Source organism: Arvicola amphibius, chromosome 9 (genome assembly GCF_903992535.2).
Source record: "Arvicola amphibius chromosome 9, mArvAmp1.2, whole genome shotgun sequence".
Lineage (NCBI taxonomy): Eukaryota > Metazoa > Chordata > Mammalia > Rodentia > Cricetidae > Arvicola > Arvicola amphibius.
The window spans coordinates 120,449,265-120,465,578 of NC_052055.2; the positions used below are offsets into that span (position 1 = coordinate 120,449,265).

The 16,314-nt window shown below is 47.8% G+C and overlaps 1 protein-coding gene across 1 annotated transcript in view; it reads right to left on the minus strand.

The window, feature by feature from the left end:
- Tbc1d22b (TBC1 domain family member 22B) overlaps positions 1-16,261 on the minus strand; it is a 48,805-nt gene extending 32,544 nt beyond the window's left edge. The window contains exons 1-2 of the mRNA XM_038342755.1: positions 16,074-16,261; positions 2,865-2,921 (exon numbers count right to left, since the gene is read on the minus strand). Coding sequence (XP_038198683.1) covers positions 2,865-2,921; positions 16,074-16,129 — 113 coding nt within the window. The 5' untranslated portion in view covers positions 16,130-16,261. The remainder of the gene's footprint in view (positions 1-2,864; positions 2,922-16,073) is intronic.
- Between the last annotated feature and the right edge of the window lie 53 nt (positions 16,262-16,314).

The window sequence follows — 16,314 nt, forward strand, 5'->3', positions numbered from 1 at the left end:
AAAGTTTGAGCTTGGTGCTGCTCTGAGGTTTTTCTTCCCCCCTTTTAAAACAATTAACTTCAGACTTCACAGAGGAAGCAGCCATGGGCATGTCTACGATCGATGGGAACTGGCCCACAGTCAGGTAAAAACATCACTAAGACCCTTCACCAAGCCTCTCAGCAAGGCAGGACCACTGTACAACAGAGCAGGCTGTGCTAGAAGAGCTAAAGGCCCCATTTCTAAGGTGTTCTCCCCAGGGGATCCAACACCTCTGACCTCCTCAGGCACCTGCACTCATGGGCACATATCCCCAAACACAGGCACACACACAGACACAAACACGAAATTTAATAAATGTACCTTTGGGGTTGGAGAGACAGTTCAGCAGTTAAGAGCACTGGCTGCTCTTGCAAAGGACCAGGTTTAGTCCCCAGCACCCACGTGGTGGCTCACAACTATTTGAACTCTAGTACCAGAGTTCTGATGCCCTCTTCTGGCCTCCTCAGTCACCAGGAACAAAAAATACTGTGCATATACATTCATGGAGGCAAACACTCATATACATAAAAAAAAAAATAGAAAATGAATCAAGCCAGGCAGTGATGGCACATGCCTTTAATCCCAGCACTTGGGAGGCAGCAGCAGGTGGATCTCTGTAAATGAGGCCAGCCTGGTCTACAGAGCTGGTTCCAGGACAAGCTCCAAATCTACAGAGAAACTCTGCTCAAAAAACCAAAAAAACAAAAACAAAAACAAACAAAGACAAAACCTCTTAAAAACATGAACAGATAGATTTGAATCTTGAAGAGTGGCCATGGGTTACAGTGTTGGGAACACAGCACTGCCCTGCTTTCCTGCAACAGCTGCTCTGTCTATAGAACTGTTCTGGCTGAAATAAGGGCCATACATGTTTAGGAGGACATGTAGAATTATACTGGGAAAATGTCTGACATTGGTTAACTGATGTAAAGCAACATTCAAACACACCCCTTGGAGCATCATATGACTTCATGTGAGCTAGTGTTGTAACCTGGGATCCGCCACACAGTATCGTTTAGAAGCCTGTCATGGCAGCTAGTGGCTGATGGGGCTGCTCAGCAAATACACTGGTTTTATTCGAGCTATAAAAATTATTACAGGCAATATTGCCGCTAATAGTAATAATTTAGCAAATTGGAGTCGTGTACACGGACAGGAGATGACTTAGTGTGCTCATGCAGTTTAGATGATTAAAGACCGGATGCAGAGGCTTCCACTATGATGGAGATTAACTGAGTGGTGATAAATGAAGGTCGGGAGCTGAGCAGAGAAAGCAATCAAAACGTCCAAACAAAGGTACTAAAACAAGGGCAATAAATGTTTTATGGCAACAATCTGGGATTGTAAAACAGTCTGGTGCTCCACTCATGGTGCCCCCATGTTCGAGACCATTAATACTGAGCCAGCACATACATGAGACAGGGAAGCCGTGAATCAGAGCCAGTTCATTCTGATTTGTGAAGCCAAGTGAAGTCGACTGCAATATGACTCCATGAAGTGACCTGGGGGCATCCTGGGCTTCACTTCATTTATTTATTTATTTGTTTGTTTGTTTGTTTATTATGTATGCAGTGTTCTGGCTGCATGTATGCCAGAAGAGGGCACTGGAACGCATTACAGATGGTTGTGAGCCACCATGTGTGTGCTAGGAATTGAGCTCAGGTCCTCTGGAAGAGCAGCCAGTGCTCTTAACCTCGGAGGCATCTCTCCAGCCCCGGGTTTTACATTGTTAATAGGTGGGAAAACAAAGCTATTAGAATTTGCTGGGCAGTCTGGGACAAGGTCATCTTCCTGAAGATCTGCCCTCAATACAGAATGAGCGAAAAACCCAAGTGATGACGGGCACAGTGAGGTGAGTGGTGAGGACCCAAACATAAAATCTGAGCATTAAAGTGTGCCCACTGCTCCAGAATGGATGGACGGTGGATTTACATGTGAACACCATGGCTCTTGGGCAATTACAAAACTAGCTGGTTGGGATGTAGTGGGACGCTCCTGCTACAGCAACAGAACACTCAACTGCAATGCTCACACGGCACAGAGCAGGCTGTCAGGCCACCGGGGACACCTCCAGTCTCTGGCCTTTCCTAGGAGCTGCAGTCGCTTGTCACAGCCCTGGGCATCTCACCTCACTCACTCCCAAGTTCAAAGGGAAGCAGGAGGTAGGTGTACAGCGCTAAAAGTGCCTCCTTTATAGAATTGACTCATTATATTCAGACTGTCTGTCTGTATGTCTGCCTGTCTCATTAAAAAAGAGCTTCCACAGAGCTGGAGAGATGGCTCAGCTAAGAGTGATTACTGCTCTTACAGACAACCTGAGTTCACCTATCACTGCCTACAACTTCAGAGTTCCATGGGATCCAACCCCCTCTTCTGGCTATGTGGGTGGGCACACACACACACACACACACAAAATTAAAAATAAGATAAAAATCTTTTTAAAAGTTTCCATGTCAAGCCGGGTGGTGGTGTGGCGCACGCCTTTAATCCCAGCACTCGGGAGGCAGAGGCAGGCGGATCTCTGTGAGTTCGAGACCAGCCTGGTCTACAAGAGCTAGTTCCAGGACAGGCTCCAAAGCCACAGAGAAACCCTGTATCGAAAAACCAAAAAAAAAAAAAAAAAAGTTTCCATGCCAGGCGGTGGTGGCGCATGACTAAAATCACAGCACTCTGGAGGCAGAGGGAGATGGATCTCTGGGAGTTTGATGCTAGCTTGGTCCACACAGTGAGAAGATTGTTCCTGGTCTACCCAAGGCCGAGAAGCAGCTGAAAGGCCAGAGAGGACACGTCACCTCAGCAACTAGAGGAGGTGGCGGTGGGTGAGGGATAAGGTCTTGACTTACTTTTTGGTGAGCCGAGGATCCAGAGGAGGGTGCTGAGCTCCATACACGGGCTGAATGCTGAAAGCAGGGACACAAGTTTAGTAAAGAAGCTAAACGTGCCAGCTGAGAACTTGGTGACACACTGGACTCTGAACTCATGGGACTTGGAAAAGTAGCCTGCTTCCAAGAATGACACTCAAATTATTCCAAAAGACAGCAGACTACCCTTCAAGATGGCCCTGGACGATGCTTACTTTCCTTGGGAAAGTCCCAGTGCCTTAGCCTTCCTGCCCAGCGGGCAGTCCTATCTTTACAGAAAGCAGCATGGACCCAGAGAGACGCCTTGGCCAACAGCAGTGTCCATGTCCAACGACCAGCCTAACCTGTGAGTGGGACTTGTCAATCCTGCAACTTTCTTACCTTTTGAGAGGTTTGTAAATTGTGTACCTCCCAGAGTTTTAAGATCCTCCTGGCTCCAAGAGCCAATGTTTCAAAGGGGGAAGCCTACATAGTATCACTGTTAAGATCTGCTTAAATCTGTATTTAAAACCTCTTTTTCATGAACTCCAGTTCCGCTAAGAATAAAACAAAAGCACAATGTGGCCATCTCCAGGAGGAATGAGATATGTACAACCTAAGACCCAGTATTTTCACTCCCAAATACCTATATTTAAAAATAAAACTGAAACTGTTGGCCAGGCAGTGGTGGTGTACACCTTTAGTCCAGCACTCGAGAGGCAGAGGCAGAGGCAGGTGGATCTCTGTGAAGTCTGAGGCCAGCCTGGTCCACATAGAGAGCTCTAGGCCAGCCAAAGATACAATGAGAGATCCTGCCCCCCCCCCCCGAAAAAAGGTATTTGTATGTTTGTATGTGTATGGGTGCTTTGCCTGCATCTATGCCTGCACATCATTTATGTGTCTGGTCCCAAGGCAGTCAGAAAAGGGCACCGGGTTCTCTGGAGTTTAATTTACAGACAGTTGCAGGTGCTGGGAACTTCTGACCCATCTCTCCAGATCCCCTTCCCCAGATACCTACATTAAGAAAACTACACAGGCATGTGTATCAGGAGACATTTAAACCTATTCAAATCACCAACATTCTTCTGGATCTCAGGAGAAACACCTTAATGCCCCTCTACACTGACTAGTGAAACAAACTGTAACATGGTAACAGAACATCCCCTACCAGGACACTAGGAAATAAACCTGTGAGCAACAACATGAATCCGTCTCTAAGTGTCCCAGCAAAGGTTAATCTACATGCGGGCCGGTGGTGTCACATACCTTTAATCCCGGCACTTGAGAGGCCAGGGCAGACAGATCTCTGTGAGTTTAAGCCCAGCCTGGTCTACAGAGCGAGGCCCAGGCTAGTTAGGGCCACAGAGTGAGACTGTCTCAAAACAAAAAAGGAATGGCTAACAGTCAAGGGCGTGGCTCTCTGTGGAGGGAGGTGTAGAGAACAAATAAGAAACAGGGGTCTGGGGAGTGAACACGCATGCTCGCGCTGATTATCCATCAGGTCATCACGCCACACATTTGTGTTTCGTGTACTTTTCTGGGGTGTAATGTGCCACAATAAAAATGACCTAGGATTTTCAAGATGGCTCAGAGAGTAAAGGCACTTGCTGCCAAGCCCAGGGACCTGAGTTCAATCCTAGGACTTACAGAGGGAAGGAGAGAACTAACACCTGTAAGTTGTCCTCTGACCTCTACACAGCAATGTGACATGTTCATACCCACACATATACACAATAAATAATTATAATCAAAAGAGAATTACAAATACAATTACTAGAACATGAGCAGCTGGGCAGTGGTGGCACAGGCCTTTAATCCCAGTACTCATGAGGTGGGGGCAGGCAAATCTCTGCAAGTTCAAGGCCAGCCTGCTCTACAAGAGCTAGATCCAGAACTGTCTCCAAAGCTACAGAGAAACCCGTCTCAAAAGAAAAAAAATTTTAAATTATCAAATTATATACATATAGGCACAATCTAGTCCATATTGATTTGTTTGTTTACTTGCTTTTTTTTTTTTTTTTTTTTTTTTTTTTGAGACAGGGTTTCTCTGTGTAGCCTTGGCTGTCCTGGAATTCATTCTATAAATCAAGCTAGCCTCAAACTCAGAGTCTCATCTGCCTCTGTCTCCCGAGTGTTGAGATTAAAGGCATGCACCACCACTGCCCAATGAAAGATTACTTTAAAAAAAAAAAAGATAGGAAAGACCAAATGCTAATTATTCTGATAACTACAAATGGTCTTAACTGACTCTTAAAAGAAAAAAGACCTCTATCAGTGGGCTAAGTCACATGCATCTTAAAGACAGAGCTGGTCTGTCCCACTGACATGAAATAAATGCCAATTTCACTGCAAAAGACACTGTATGAGTCAGTATTCTCTAGAGGAACAAGACTTAGAGAACAAATCCACTTATAAAGCAAGGGGATTTATTAGAATGGTGTACAGGCTGTGGTCCAGCTAGTTCACAACAACCGTCAGAGACCTAGGGTAAAACCAAACACTACTGACAAGAAAAGTCAGTGAGATGACTCCTAAGGATATTCTGCCATCCTCATAGATCAGTGCCTGGCCCAATAGTCATCAGAGCCTTCCTCCAGTAGCTGGCGGGAGCAGATGCAGAGGCCCACATCCAAACACTAGGTGGAACTCGGGGAACCCCGAGGAAGAGGGGGAGGAAGAATTGTAGGAGCCAGAGGGACTGACGATACGAGAATACAACCGACAGAATCAACTAGGCAGGGCTCACAGAGACTGAAGAGGCAATCATGGAGCCTGGCTAGTTCTGCCCTAGGTCTTGTGCTGTGGTTGTTTAGCTTAGGGTGTTTGTGTAACTCTTAACAGTGGGAGTGGGGGTGTCTCTGACTCTTTTGCCTGTTCTTGGGACCCCTTTCCTCTTACCGGATTGCCTCGTCGAGCCTTGCTATGAGAGTTGATATGCCTAGTCTTATTGCATCTTGTTATGATGAGCTCAGCAGGTGTCACTGGGAGGCCGGCTCTTTTCTCAAGTGAAATGGAAGAGCAGTGAATCTAGGACAGAGGGAAGTGTGAGAGGGCGAGGGGTCACCACAATCAGGATTTATTGTATGAGAGATTTTTTTTAAAAAAGTGGATCTTCCACTTAAAAGAAAATTGCAGCTAGGTGGTCGTGGCCCATGCCTTTAATCCCAACAGATGCAAAGGCAGACAGATCTGAGTTTGAGGTCTATAGAGAAAGTTCCAGGACAGCCAAGGCCATACAGAGAAACCCTGTCTCAAAACAAACAAACAAACAAACAAAAAGGAAAAAGAAAAAAGGAAAAACCCTCGCAGGTGTACCTAGCCATCTGGATTCAGTAGATTCCAGACGGAGTCAAGCTGACAACAGAGAACAGCCTCACAGATACAGAACTGTAGCATAACGACTCCATGTATTTTGTAAAACTATTAATCAATGTGTTCACATATTTATATCTATGATACAGGGACACACCAGGAGCAGGGCTTTGGTGGTGAAGCTGCAGAACCGGGCAGGCCTCAGGGAGAGTGCTCTCCCTGGTATAGTGGCTTCTGCGGGCATCACCTTTTTAAGACACAAACCAAGCAATCTTGAGAGCACTGAGAGGCTTGGCTCAGCTCCTGGTGGTGGTGAGCAGGCTGTGGGTGGGACTGCACACATGAGAACTCAGCCCAGCACACACTGCCAAGAGACCCTGGCTGGCTTCCTCCCTCCCTATTTATGGTTTAATCTTCATCCAATGTTTAGGAAACAGAACTCGGAGTTTACCAAATCTCTGTTTCAGATTTATTTGTTCTTATTCATGTATCTGCCTGTGTGCCTGTGTGAGCATGTATGTACCACTTTCAGACAGAGCCCTCAGAGGTCAGAAGAGGGCATAAGATCCTCTGGGACTGGAGTTGAAGATAGTTGTGCGCCCAGGCGCTCTGTGAGAGCACTGAGTGCTCTTAATCTCTCCATCAAGTTCACCCTTCTGTTTCTTGTGACAGAGGAAATCCTTAAGAAGCTTTCAAAGAAGACTGTGGGCCGGCCAATCATTTCCACATGATACCATTTTTACTTTTTAGAGTAGCATATAAGGCGTTAGATACTATTGTGGCAGTTTCAAACCAAGTGAAACACTGTTTCTTTTTCTCCCGCCGAGTCTGAGTTCCGGACATTCTGGATGTAAAGCTGTTGCTCCCTGAACCGTTCTGGAAGGTTACTAAGTGATTCATCCCACAGGCTGCTGCAGAAGCACTAACGCGGAAAAGCTACACCGGTATATTCCTGGCATTTCCTAGGCAGAGAAAAAGGACAGGAAAAAGTCGAGAGGTACCAGAGTACTGGGAAAGTCTGGCTCAAAGAGAAGAGAGCGAGGCTTACAAAAATTAAAAGGCAACCACAATACCCAGGGGGCCATGGGTTTGCATTTTAACATTTTCAGATTCTCGGACTCAAGCCCTTGAACCCTCAAGTCCAAAGCACTCTGGAGTCAAACATTAAACAATAAACAAGGCAGAAGGCTTCCCACCAGGCCAGTTAGGTTAGCTGACTGGATAAAAAAGTAAGATCCTCCGATCCTCACAAAAAAAGGCATAGCTAATCGTACGAGCCTTCGGGCCAGAGGCCATCAGCTACGAGGAAGAGCTCGCTCTTCCGCTTTCAAAGATGTGCTGGCGCAGCCAGAAGTGAGATAAACGATGGGCATCAGCAGCAGAGGCAGCAGAGCCCACATTGAATTTGTTAGCGTGTTCTTAAACCAGACCATGACTTATCTGAATTGGGGTCACTTTGCATAATAAATCAGTTTGCTGAACCTCAACAAAGACAGGCGGGAATTCAGAGAAGGGGGAGAAATCAAGACTATCACAGGGGCTGGACGAAGACTTACTACAAGAGCTGGAGAGCAAAGGTGCCCATTCCCCTGTGAGGGGCTTGAGAGATGGCTCAGTGGTTCAGAGTGTTGGCTATTCTCCAAAGGTCATGGCTTTGATTCCCAGCACCCACATAGCAGTTCACAATTGTCTGTAACTCCAGTTTCAGGGAATCTGACACCTTCATACCAAATGCACACAAAATAAGGTTAAATAAATATTTAAAAGAAAAATAAGGGGCTGGAGAGATGGCTCAGAGGTTAAGAGCACTGTCTGCTCTTCCAAAGGTCCTGAGTTCAATTCCCAGCAACCACATGGTGGCTCACAACCATCTGTAATGAGATCTGGTGCCCTCCTCTGGCCTGCAGGGACACATGCAGACAGAATACTGAGAATACTGTACACATAATAAATAAATAAATCTTAAAAAAAAAGAAAAATAATTCACCTATGAGCCTGTGCCAACCAGGTTCCTTGAGAGTTTCACACTCAATACCAGGGAAAGCTGGTCTCCACTCCACTTTTAAATAGACATTTGCCATTTGCAGGGGTAAGGATGAGTGGCAGCACACACCTGTAATTTTGGAACTTGGGAAGCTGAGGCTAGCCTTGGCTACACAGAGTATACCAGGCCAGCCTAGATTACAGTATGAGATTCTACCTCAAAGGAAAAAAAAATTTTTTTGCTCAAAGTGTAAAAGCATTTTACAAAAAGAAAAGTGAAGGGAAAAAATAATCAGCACCCATGAAGTGGTGTGTCTGGCCTCACTTTGACAGTTGCCAGGCTTCCCGCACCTGAGGAACACAGAAATCAGGGAGACCAATGCGGTCTGTGGCTGTCCGTTCCTCCCCTCCTCCCCTAGGAGCTCGCCATCCCTGAGGTACAGGGATGCTGCAGGCCATTCCCACTCTTCCTTTCACTGACTTCTTTCCTTTGTTGTTTTTGTGTGCTGTGCATGATGTATACCTGTAAGGGCAGGTGTCATGGTGCATGGGTGGAGGTCAGAGGGCAGGTGTCACGGTGCATGGGTGGAGGTCAGAGGGTAGGTTCCACGGTGCATGGGTAGAGGTCAGAGAACAACTTTCAGGAATCACTTCTATCACGGGTTCTAGAGATCAAACCCAGGCTGTCAGGTCTGTGAGAGCAAGTCTCTTTCCCACCAAGCCCAATCTCTAGACCTAATTAATGTCTATGTGTCTCCCTTCTCCTCCTTCTTTTCCTTGTTATGCTGGGAGATCAAGGGCTTCAGCTCCGAGAGGCAAGCGCCCTAACACTGAGCTCCAGGTCCAGCCCAGTAGGACTGTTCTCACCTTGCCACGTATTCTACCCAGCTCCACGTCTACTTTATTTGATTACAAACGTGACATATGCTTAGTGGAAGAACCGGAAAGCCGGTCACTTGCTGACCTTCAGCAGAGGAAGCACAAGTCTGAGCAGCTTTTCAGTTTGTAGCTAGCTAGCTGTGATCTGTTTGTGGCTCCCTCACAGCACAGGAGAATGCGACGCACACCAGCAGGCACTAGGTCCCGAGTGGGTAAGGTCAGCACTCACAGACCCAGGCTCTGCTTAAGCCGCCTCTTCTCTAGCAGACCTGAAAGCCAGAGACTGGCATGCTGCGGCTTGGAGAACACCGCACACGCTCTGAACAGACAGCAGGAAGCCAAGGGCTAGCCTCTGCCACGCTGAGAAAACAAACCCACAGAGTGTTGCCAGAGGTGTCTTGGCCAGTTGCAACAGTGGGAAAGCTTTGGTGGGAAAACCCAGCAGGTGTCTGGTGTTGACACGGAAGCTGAGCAAACACCAGAAAAGAATTATCCATCTTAAATGCCAAGACATTTGGCAACAGGACCCCATTCACACGAACACTCTGTGGAAGTCTTCCAGACCCCAAGGCTCGCTGCTTTTCAGTGTGGGGATAGAACCCAGGTACTGACCAGACTACTACATCCAAAGCCCTCAGCTTCTCAAACAACTTTTTTCCCTTGAACTCCTGCTCCCACTGCAGATTCTCAGACCAGAGAGTAGGGGCCAGTACTGTAACTTCTTTTAATACTGACTCCCTCACCTCCCCAGTGCTGTGATTACAAGCACACTCCACCACCATACATGACTTTATGTGATGCCGGAGACCAAACCCAGGGCTTCTTCGTGTGTACTACCAAGTTCTCTACCAACTGAGGTATATCCTGGCCCTCACTGCCTTTAACAACAAGCCTTTGGGGGCTGGAGAGATGGCTCACTGGCTGCTCTTCCAGACAACCCATACTCAAATCCCAGCACCTACATGGTGGCTCACAACTGTCTATAAACTCTAGTTCTAGAGGATCCAGTGCCCTCTTCTGGCCTCCACGGGCACTGCATGCATGGGCACACAGACACACAGGAAAAACACCCATACACAGAAATATTTTAAAAATAAAATCTAAACTACTAAAAAGCTTTTTGTTTACAGGAAAGAGTAGTCCCAACAGGCCTGAGGTATGCGTCTGGGGTGACCCAGGCCCCACCTGCCTCTCCTATACCCTCATGACTAGTGTCCACATTCCTTACACTGCAGAGCTGCTCCTGTAACAACCAGGACTGAGAAGGGTGAGAAGCAGCAATAGGGAGAGCACTGGGGCAAGGAGTCCTCAAGTCTGCTCCATGGTCTCCCCATCTGGCCTCATTTTTCTTCTCTACAGGGTCTTAGCCTCAAGTTCTAGCATCTGGTAATTCTGCCACACTCAGCAGTTCACCAGGGCCAGAGATTGGCTACTTTTAAAGGAACTACACAGAAGAGTCCATCTTCTGTCCCAGCCCTCAGATCTGCCCAGCAGTCATGCCCAGCGAGTGGGAGCTGATGTACAATGTGGAATGTGATGCTCAGCTTCAGAACTGGTCAAGATCTCATGGATCACCCAATCCAAGCCTGTCATTCCATAGGGATGTGGGATTCCCCTCTGCATGTTGTGAATACCATTGGTTAATAAAGGACTGCTTTGAGCCTAGAACAGAGCAGGGCAGAAAGAGCTAGGAGGAAAAAACTAAACTGAATGCTGGGAGAAAGAAGGGCAGAGTCAGAAAGAAGCCATGGGGCCGCTGCCAGAGCCAGACACACTGAAACCTTGCTGATAGGCCACAACCTCATGGTGATGCACAGATTAATGGAGATGGGTTAAATTAAGATGTAAGAATTTGCAAATAAGAAGCTAGAGCTAATGGGCCAAGCAGTGATTGAAATAATATGGTTTTTATGTGATTATTTCGGGAGTCTGGACAGTCGGGAAATGAACAAGTGGCCTCTTATTACAATACCATAGCTAAGGAAAACAAGTGTGGCAGAGCTCAGTATTTTGTTGTAAAATCAATGTGGTGGTTTGAATAGGTATGGCCCCACAGACTCATGTGTTTTGAGTGATTGGCCCACAGGGAGTAGCACTATTAGGAAGTGAGGCCTTGTTGGGGTAGGTGTAGCCTTGTTGGAGGTAGTATGGGGACAAGCTTTGAGGTCTCAGAAGCTCAAGTCTTGCCAGTGTGTAGGGGATCAAAATGTAGAACTCTCACCAGACATTGGTGGTTCACACCTTTAATCCCAGCTCTCAGGAGGCAGAGGCAGACGTATCTCTGTGAGCTTGAGGCCAGCCTGATCTACAGAGTGAGTTCCAGGACAGCCAGGACTGTTTCACAGAGAAACCCTGTCTTGACAAACTAAAAAACAAACAAACAAAAAACCCCATAGAGCTCTAAGCTCCTTCTCAGCACCACGTCTGTCTGCATGCCGACATGCTTTCCATGATGATAATAGACTAAACCTCTGAAACTGTAAGTCATCTCCTCAGTTAAATGTTTTCCTTTGTAAGAGTTGCTGTGGTCATGTTGTCTCTTCACAGCTACAGAAACCCTAAGACAGAAGTTGGTACCAGGGACTGGGGAACTGCTGTAATAGGCCTGATCATGTTTTTGTTTGGAGGAATTTGGACTCAGGGACTTTGTGTTAGGAAAGCAGTGGAGTGCTTTAAGCGCTGTTTAATGGGTCACACTAGTAGGAGCATGGAAGACAGTGGTGCTAAGTGATTTCAACAGTGGGCGGGGTCTGGCTCTAGAGGTTTCAGAGGAGAATAATTTTAATATGTGGCCTAGAGACCATTCTTGTGATATTTTGGTGGAGAATGTGGCTTGTCCAAAAATCTACCTGAAGCTAAAGTAAAAGCTTTGAATTAATTGCTTTAGCAGAGGAAATCTCAAAACAGCCTAGCATAGACTGTCGTGTGGTCACTAGTGTCCATTCTTATGAAGATGTATAATGAAAAGGAGCAAGCTGAGCAAGGAAAAACACAAAACATACAGATTGAGGAGAAAAGGGGCACCAGGAAGTGGAATGGAGCTAAAACCTGTGTTCAAGGAAATAAACAGATTAAAGAAGAGCTGGCTGTTAAATGGAATAAGGGAGTGGTGACCTCAGGGCAAGACCTTACCCAAGCTTCCAACTTGTGAAAAGGAACTAAAGAACAGTTTAGGTCCAGGCATGGTGGTGCGTGCCTTTTAATCCAAGCACTAACGAGAAAGATGCAAGCCTATTTCTAAATTTGAGAGAGCCTGGTCTACAGATTCGAGTTCCAGGACAGCCAAGCTAAGGCAGTGAAGGACACCATGGAGAACAGAAAGCTGGTGAAGATGGAATTGAACGAGGTGACCATGTTCCAGCCCCAGCAAGCAGCACAACTTGGCAATTTCAGCCATGTGGTCCTCCTGGCTTTAGAGTCAAGGATAGAAGAAAGGGGTTATGGAATCTACCTCTGTGCCTAAGAAAAACCGCTGAGGCCAGGTTGTCCCTGAATAGAGGCATAGAGAGGCCATTGTGTGATGCTGTGAAGGTGAAGCCTGAGTTGCCTTGGAGACCCCCATGTGTTGGAGATGCCAGGGACGCTGCTAACAGGGAACAGAACCAGTCCAAGAGAAAGAAGTGTGTTGCAGTCAACAAAGCTCAAAGGAGTTGGAGCTCTGGAGAGCGCTCTGACATCACACACGGAAGTGCAGAGTTTGGAGTTTGCCCAGCTGGTTTTGGTCTTGCATTGTTCCAGTGTTTCCTCACTATCCCCCCTTTCCTCCATTTTGGAACAGTAGTGTATATCCTTTGCCATTATATGTTGGAAGTAAGTGACAGTATGTGACCTGTGTTCAGTTGGAACCTATAACTCACTCCTGTTTGATCCAGAAGCCCCATTCTTCTCTCGCTCTCTCTCCAAACCCCGCCCTCTCAGAGAATCTCCAACAAAATAAATTTTTAAAAATATTTAAAGAAGCCGGGTGGTGGTGGTGCACGCTTAATCCCAGCCCTCGTGAGGCAGAGGTAGGCGGATCTCTGTGAGTTTGAGGTCAACCTGGTCTACAAGAGCTAGTTCCAGGACAGGCTCCAAAGCTACAGAGAAACCCTGTTTCAAAAAACAAAACAAAACAAAACAAAAAAATAAAGAGCCAGGCATAGTAGGAGGCCAGGGGAGGCAGAAGCAAGCAGACCTCTATGAGTTCAAGGCCAGCCCAGGTCTGTAGTGAGCTCCAGGGCAACCAGGACTAAGTAGTGAGACTCTGTCTCAAAACAAATAAAGAAAATTGAAAGAATGCTTTGTTTGCTTTAAATTAGGGCTATTCTAACAAAACTTCTCTTTGTTGTCAGTAAAGTCACACCATCCGGGCAAAAGAAAAGGGAAATAGCAGCCAGGCTTGAACTTTCCTCACCTTTCAAACTACCCACGTGGGGACCCCTGCTCACTCATCTGCCAAGCCAGGAGAGAAGGTTTCTTTTCCAGACTAAGGGGTTCAGAAGTTGAAGTCCATCTATGGAAGTGAGCACCCGCTTTCCCTGACACCCCTGAGCTCTGGGGCTCTCAATTGTCCCTCACCAGGCAAGGTATTAAAAATGTTCATGGATCACGGCAACATTCTTATGCCTCAATGATAAACAAGACAAAGCTAGTAGGGGGAGCGGGGGCTGGGAAACATCCTTGTGTCTCCTTGCTCTAATAACAGCCGTGCGGTTAATAATGCTGTTTATGGAGCAAGTCCGAAGGACTAAACAAACCCTGTCGCGGTTCTTTACAAACGGGGCATTTCACTTAGCTTTCCCAGGAACCCTGAGGAAGGGTTTTTATTCCTGGTTTTTAGATTAGGAAACAGGCCCAGACAAACTGTTAATCTTTCGGGCAAGAGAATCTGAATAAACAGCAACAATAACCTGGGCTCCAAAGTTCTTGCCTCTACTGCTCTGTTTCAAAATGAGCAAAATGAGAAAGGAAGCTGGGCAGCAGCGGCGCACGCCTTTAATCGGGAGGCAGAGGCAGGCAGATCTCTGTGAGTTTAAGGCCACCCTGGTCTACAAGAGCTAATTCTAGGGCAGGCTCCAAAAAAACCCACCTCCCAAAAAAAGATGAGAAAAGAAGCCAGAGGTTTGAAGGAACTGCAGATTCTTCCTATACAGCAAGAGTAATGTTTTTGGGCCAACAAGGGGGCTCAGCCCTAGGGGGCAGTGGTGCACACCTTTAATCCCAGCACTAGGAGGCAGAGGCAAGTAGATCTCTGAGTTTTAGGCCACCCTGGTCTATAGAATGAGTTCCAGGAGAGCCAGGGCTACACAGAGAAACCCTGCCTCAAAAAAACAAAAGCAAAACAAACAAGATGGCTCAGCAGGTAAAGGTACTGGCTGCCAAGCCTGATGACCTGAGTTCGGTCCCTGAGATCCCAGGGTAGAAGCAGAAAACTGACTCCCACAGATTGTCCTCTGACCTCCACAGGAGCACTGTGGCAGGCACACACCCACACACATTACAAATGAAGCAGCAGATAAATAAACATAATTATTTGAAGTAGTACTGTTAAAAAGCTGACTTGCTATAGGTCCTGGAGAGGAAATAGAGAAAACAAAAGGCCATTAATGCCACACATCTGGCGGTCAGAAGGCACGAGGACCACCCATCTCCCACTGCTTCGCCGCTGCTTCCTGACAGGCCCGTTTTTTTCCACTGATCACTATCTAAGATATCAAAGTGCAATGATCCCACCGTGGCAAACTCACAGAGACACAGCTGGAGAACTCACTCAAGCAGGAAGGAAAAGAAATCGGTGGCAGGAAGTGAAGCTTTATCTAAAAACACAGAGTGTCACTGTACAATGTGTGAACACCACCACCCCACAGCTCTTTAATCCCATGCTACCTTTGCCTCCCCTGGCATTCTATTACTGTGTGCTGTTGAAAGCGGGCTCCTAAACTTTCTCCATGTGTCTAACAAGTTCCACAGCCGACACTAACGCTCTCTTAGGCTCAATGGTAGAGTGTTTGCTTTGAACAGTGTGAAGAGAGACGGGAGAGTGAGAGAGAGGAGGAGGAGGCAGAAGGGAGAAGTTCTGGGAGGGAGGGAGGGAGGGAGGGAGGTCACAGGTCAAAGGATTACACCTGAAGGAAAAGACTACATAAATCACTCAGGAACGACAACATGTGGGGAACAGAAAGTGACCAGACAGAAATGCTAACACTAAGTAGCTGTGGCAGGCAGAAACCATGAATTCTGTAGGGAAACACATACCCCTTTCACTTTTCAAGGCGCCACCCAAGACAAACTGAAGCAGTAAACCAGCTGCAGACAGACGGACGGACGGACAGACAACTGCTCCGAATGTCAACACACACCAAGAAGAGAAAGAAACTAAGAAAATCAGTTGCCTGGGAGGCCTGCTCTCCACCAAAACAGGACGGAAAGAATGTAATGCATCTACACGAAGGGAACCGTACTTCTCGGGTGGAAGAGGTTAAACTGGGTTGCACAAGTGATTAAAAAATGCCGAAGGAGTAACTTTACTCTCCATCCTGGGACCACTCAGCAATAATTTCCGAGAAAAGGGCCAACGCAAGACAAAGTAAGGTCAGCCTTGTGAATTCCCCTCACTTTCCTGGCTCACACCCCTGCCGGCCTGCCTCAGGCTAGCCCACTGGAACCCCTGGGGAGTCCAAAGGGGGATCAAGGCCAAGGGCCACCCCCACGCAAGCAGCCACCCATGCTGTCGGTGACCCCGGAGGAGTTCTGTAGAAAGTGGGAAGCGGTGGTGCAGGCGGTCCTCCAAGGCCAGGCTGACAGCGGCAACTCCCCCAACTCCGCTGCCCCCACACCGGGTCCCGGACACCTCCCAGCCGAAGTTCCCCGCCCCAGACCTCAGCCTGCACCCCACACCCAAGCCGGCCAGGCTCCTCTCAAGAGACAGCTGCTCCAGCCTGGGCCATCCCTACTCCAGCCCTCCGGCCTCGGGGGGCGCCACAGGCCCACGGGATTCGGGGATCAGGATGTGGAAGGCTCTTGGTCCAATCCCCACTCCCCTCAGCGTCCAGGGCTCACCTCCCCGGCAGCTTGGCGCTCCTCTTCCAGAACTGCTTGCTGTTCTCGGCGGCCATCGCTCCGGCCCCGGGGGTAGGCCTGGTCTGTGGGTCACGGGGGCGCCCCGCGACAGGCCCCCGGGACCCCGCAATCTGAGGGCCAGCCCAGGCCGCTTCCCCGCCGCCGGTCACCCGCTCCCAGCTCCTGGGGGCGCCATCTTGGATGTGGGCACTCCCCCCGCCCAGCGCCGTTGCCATTGGTG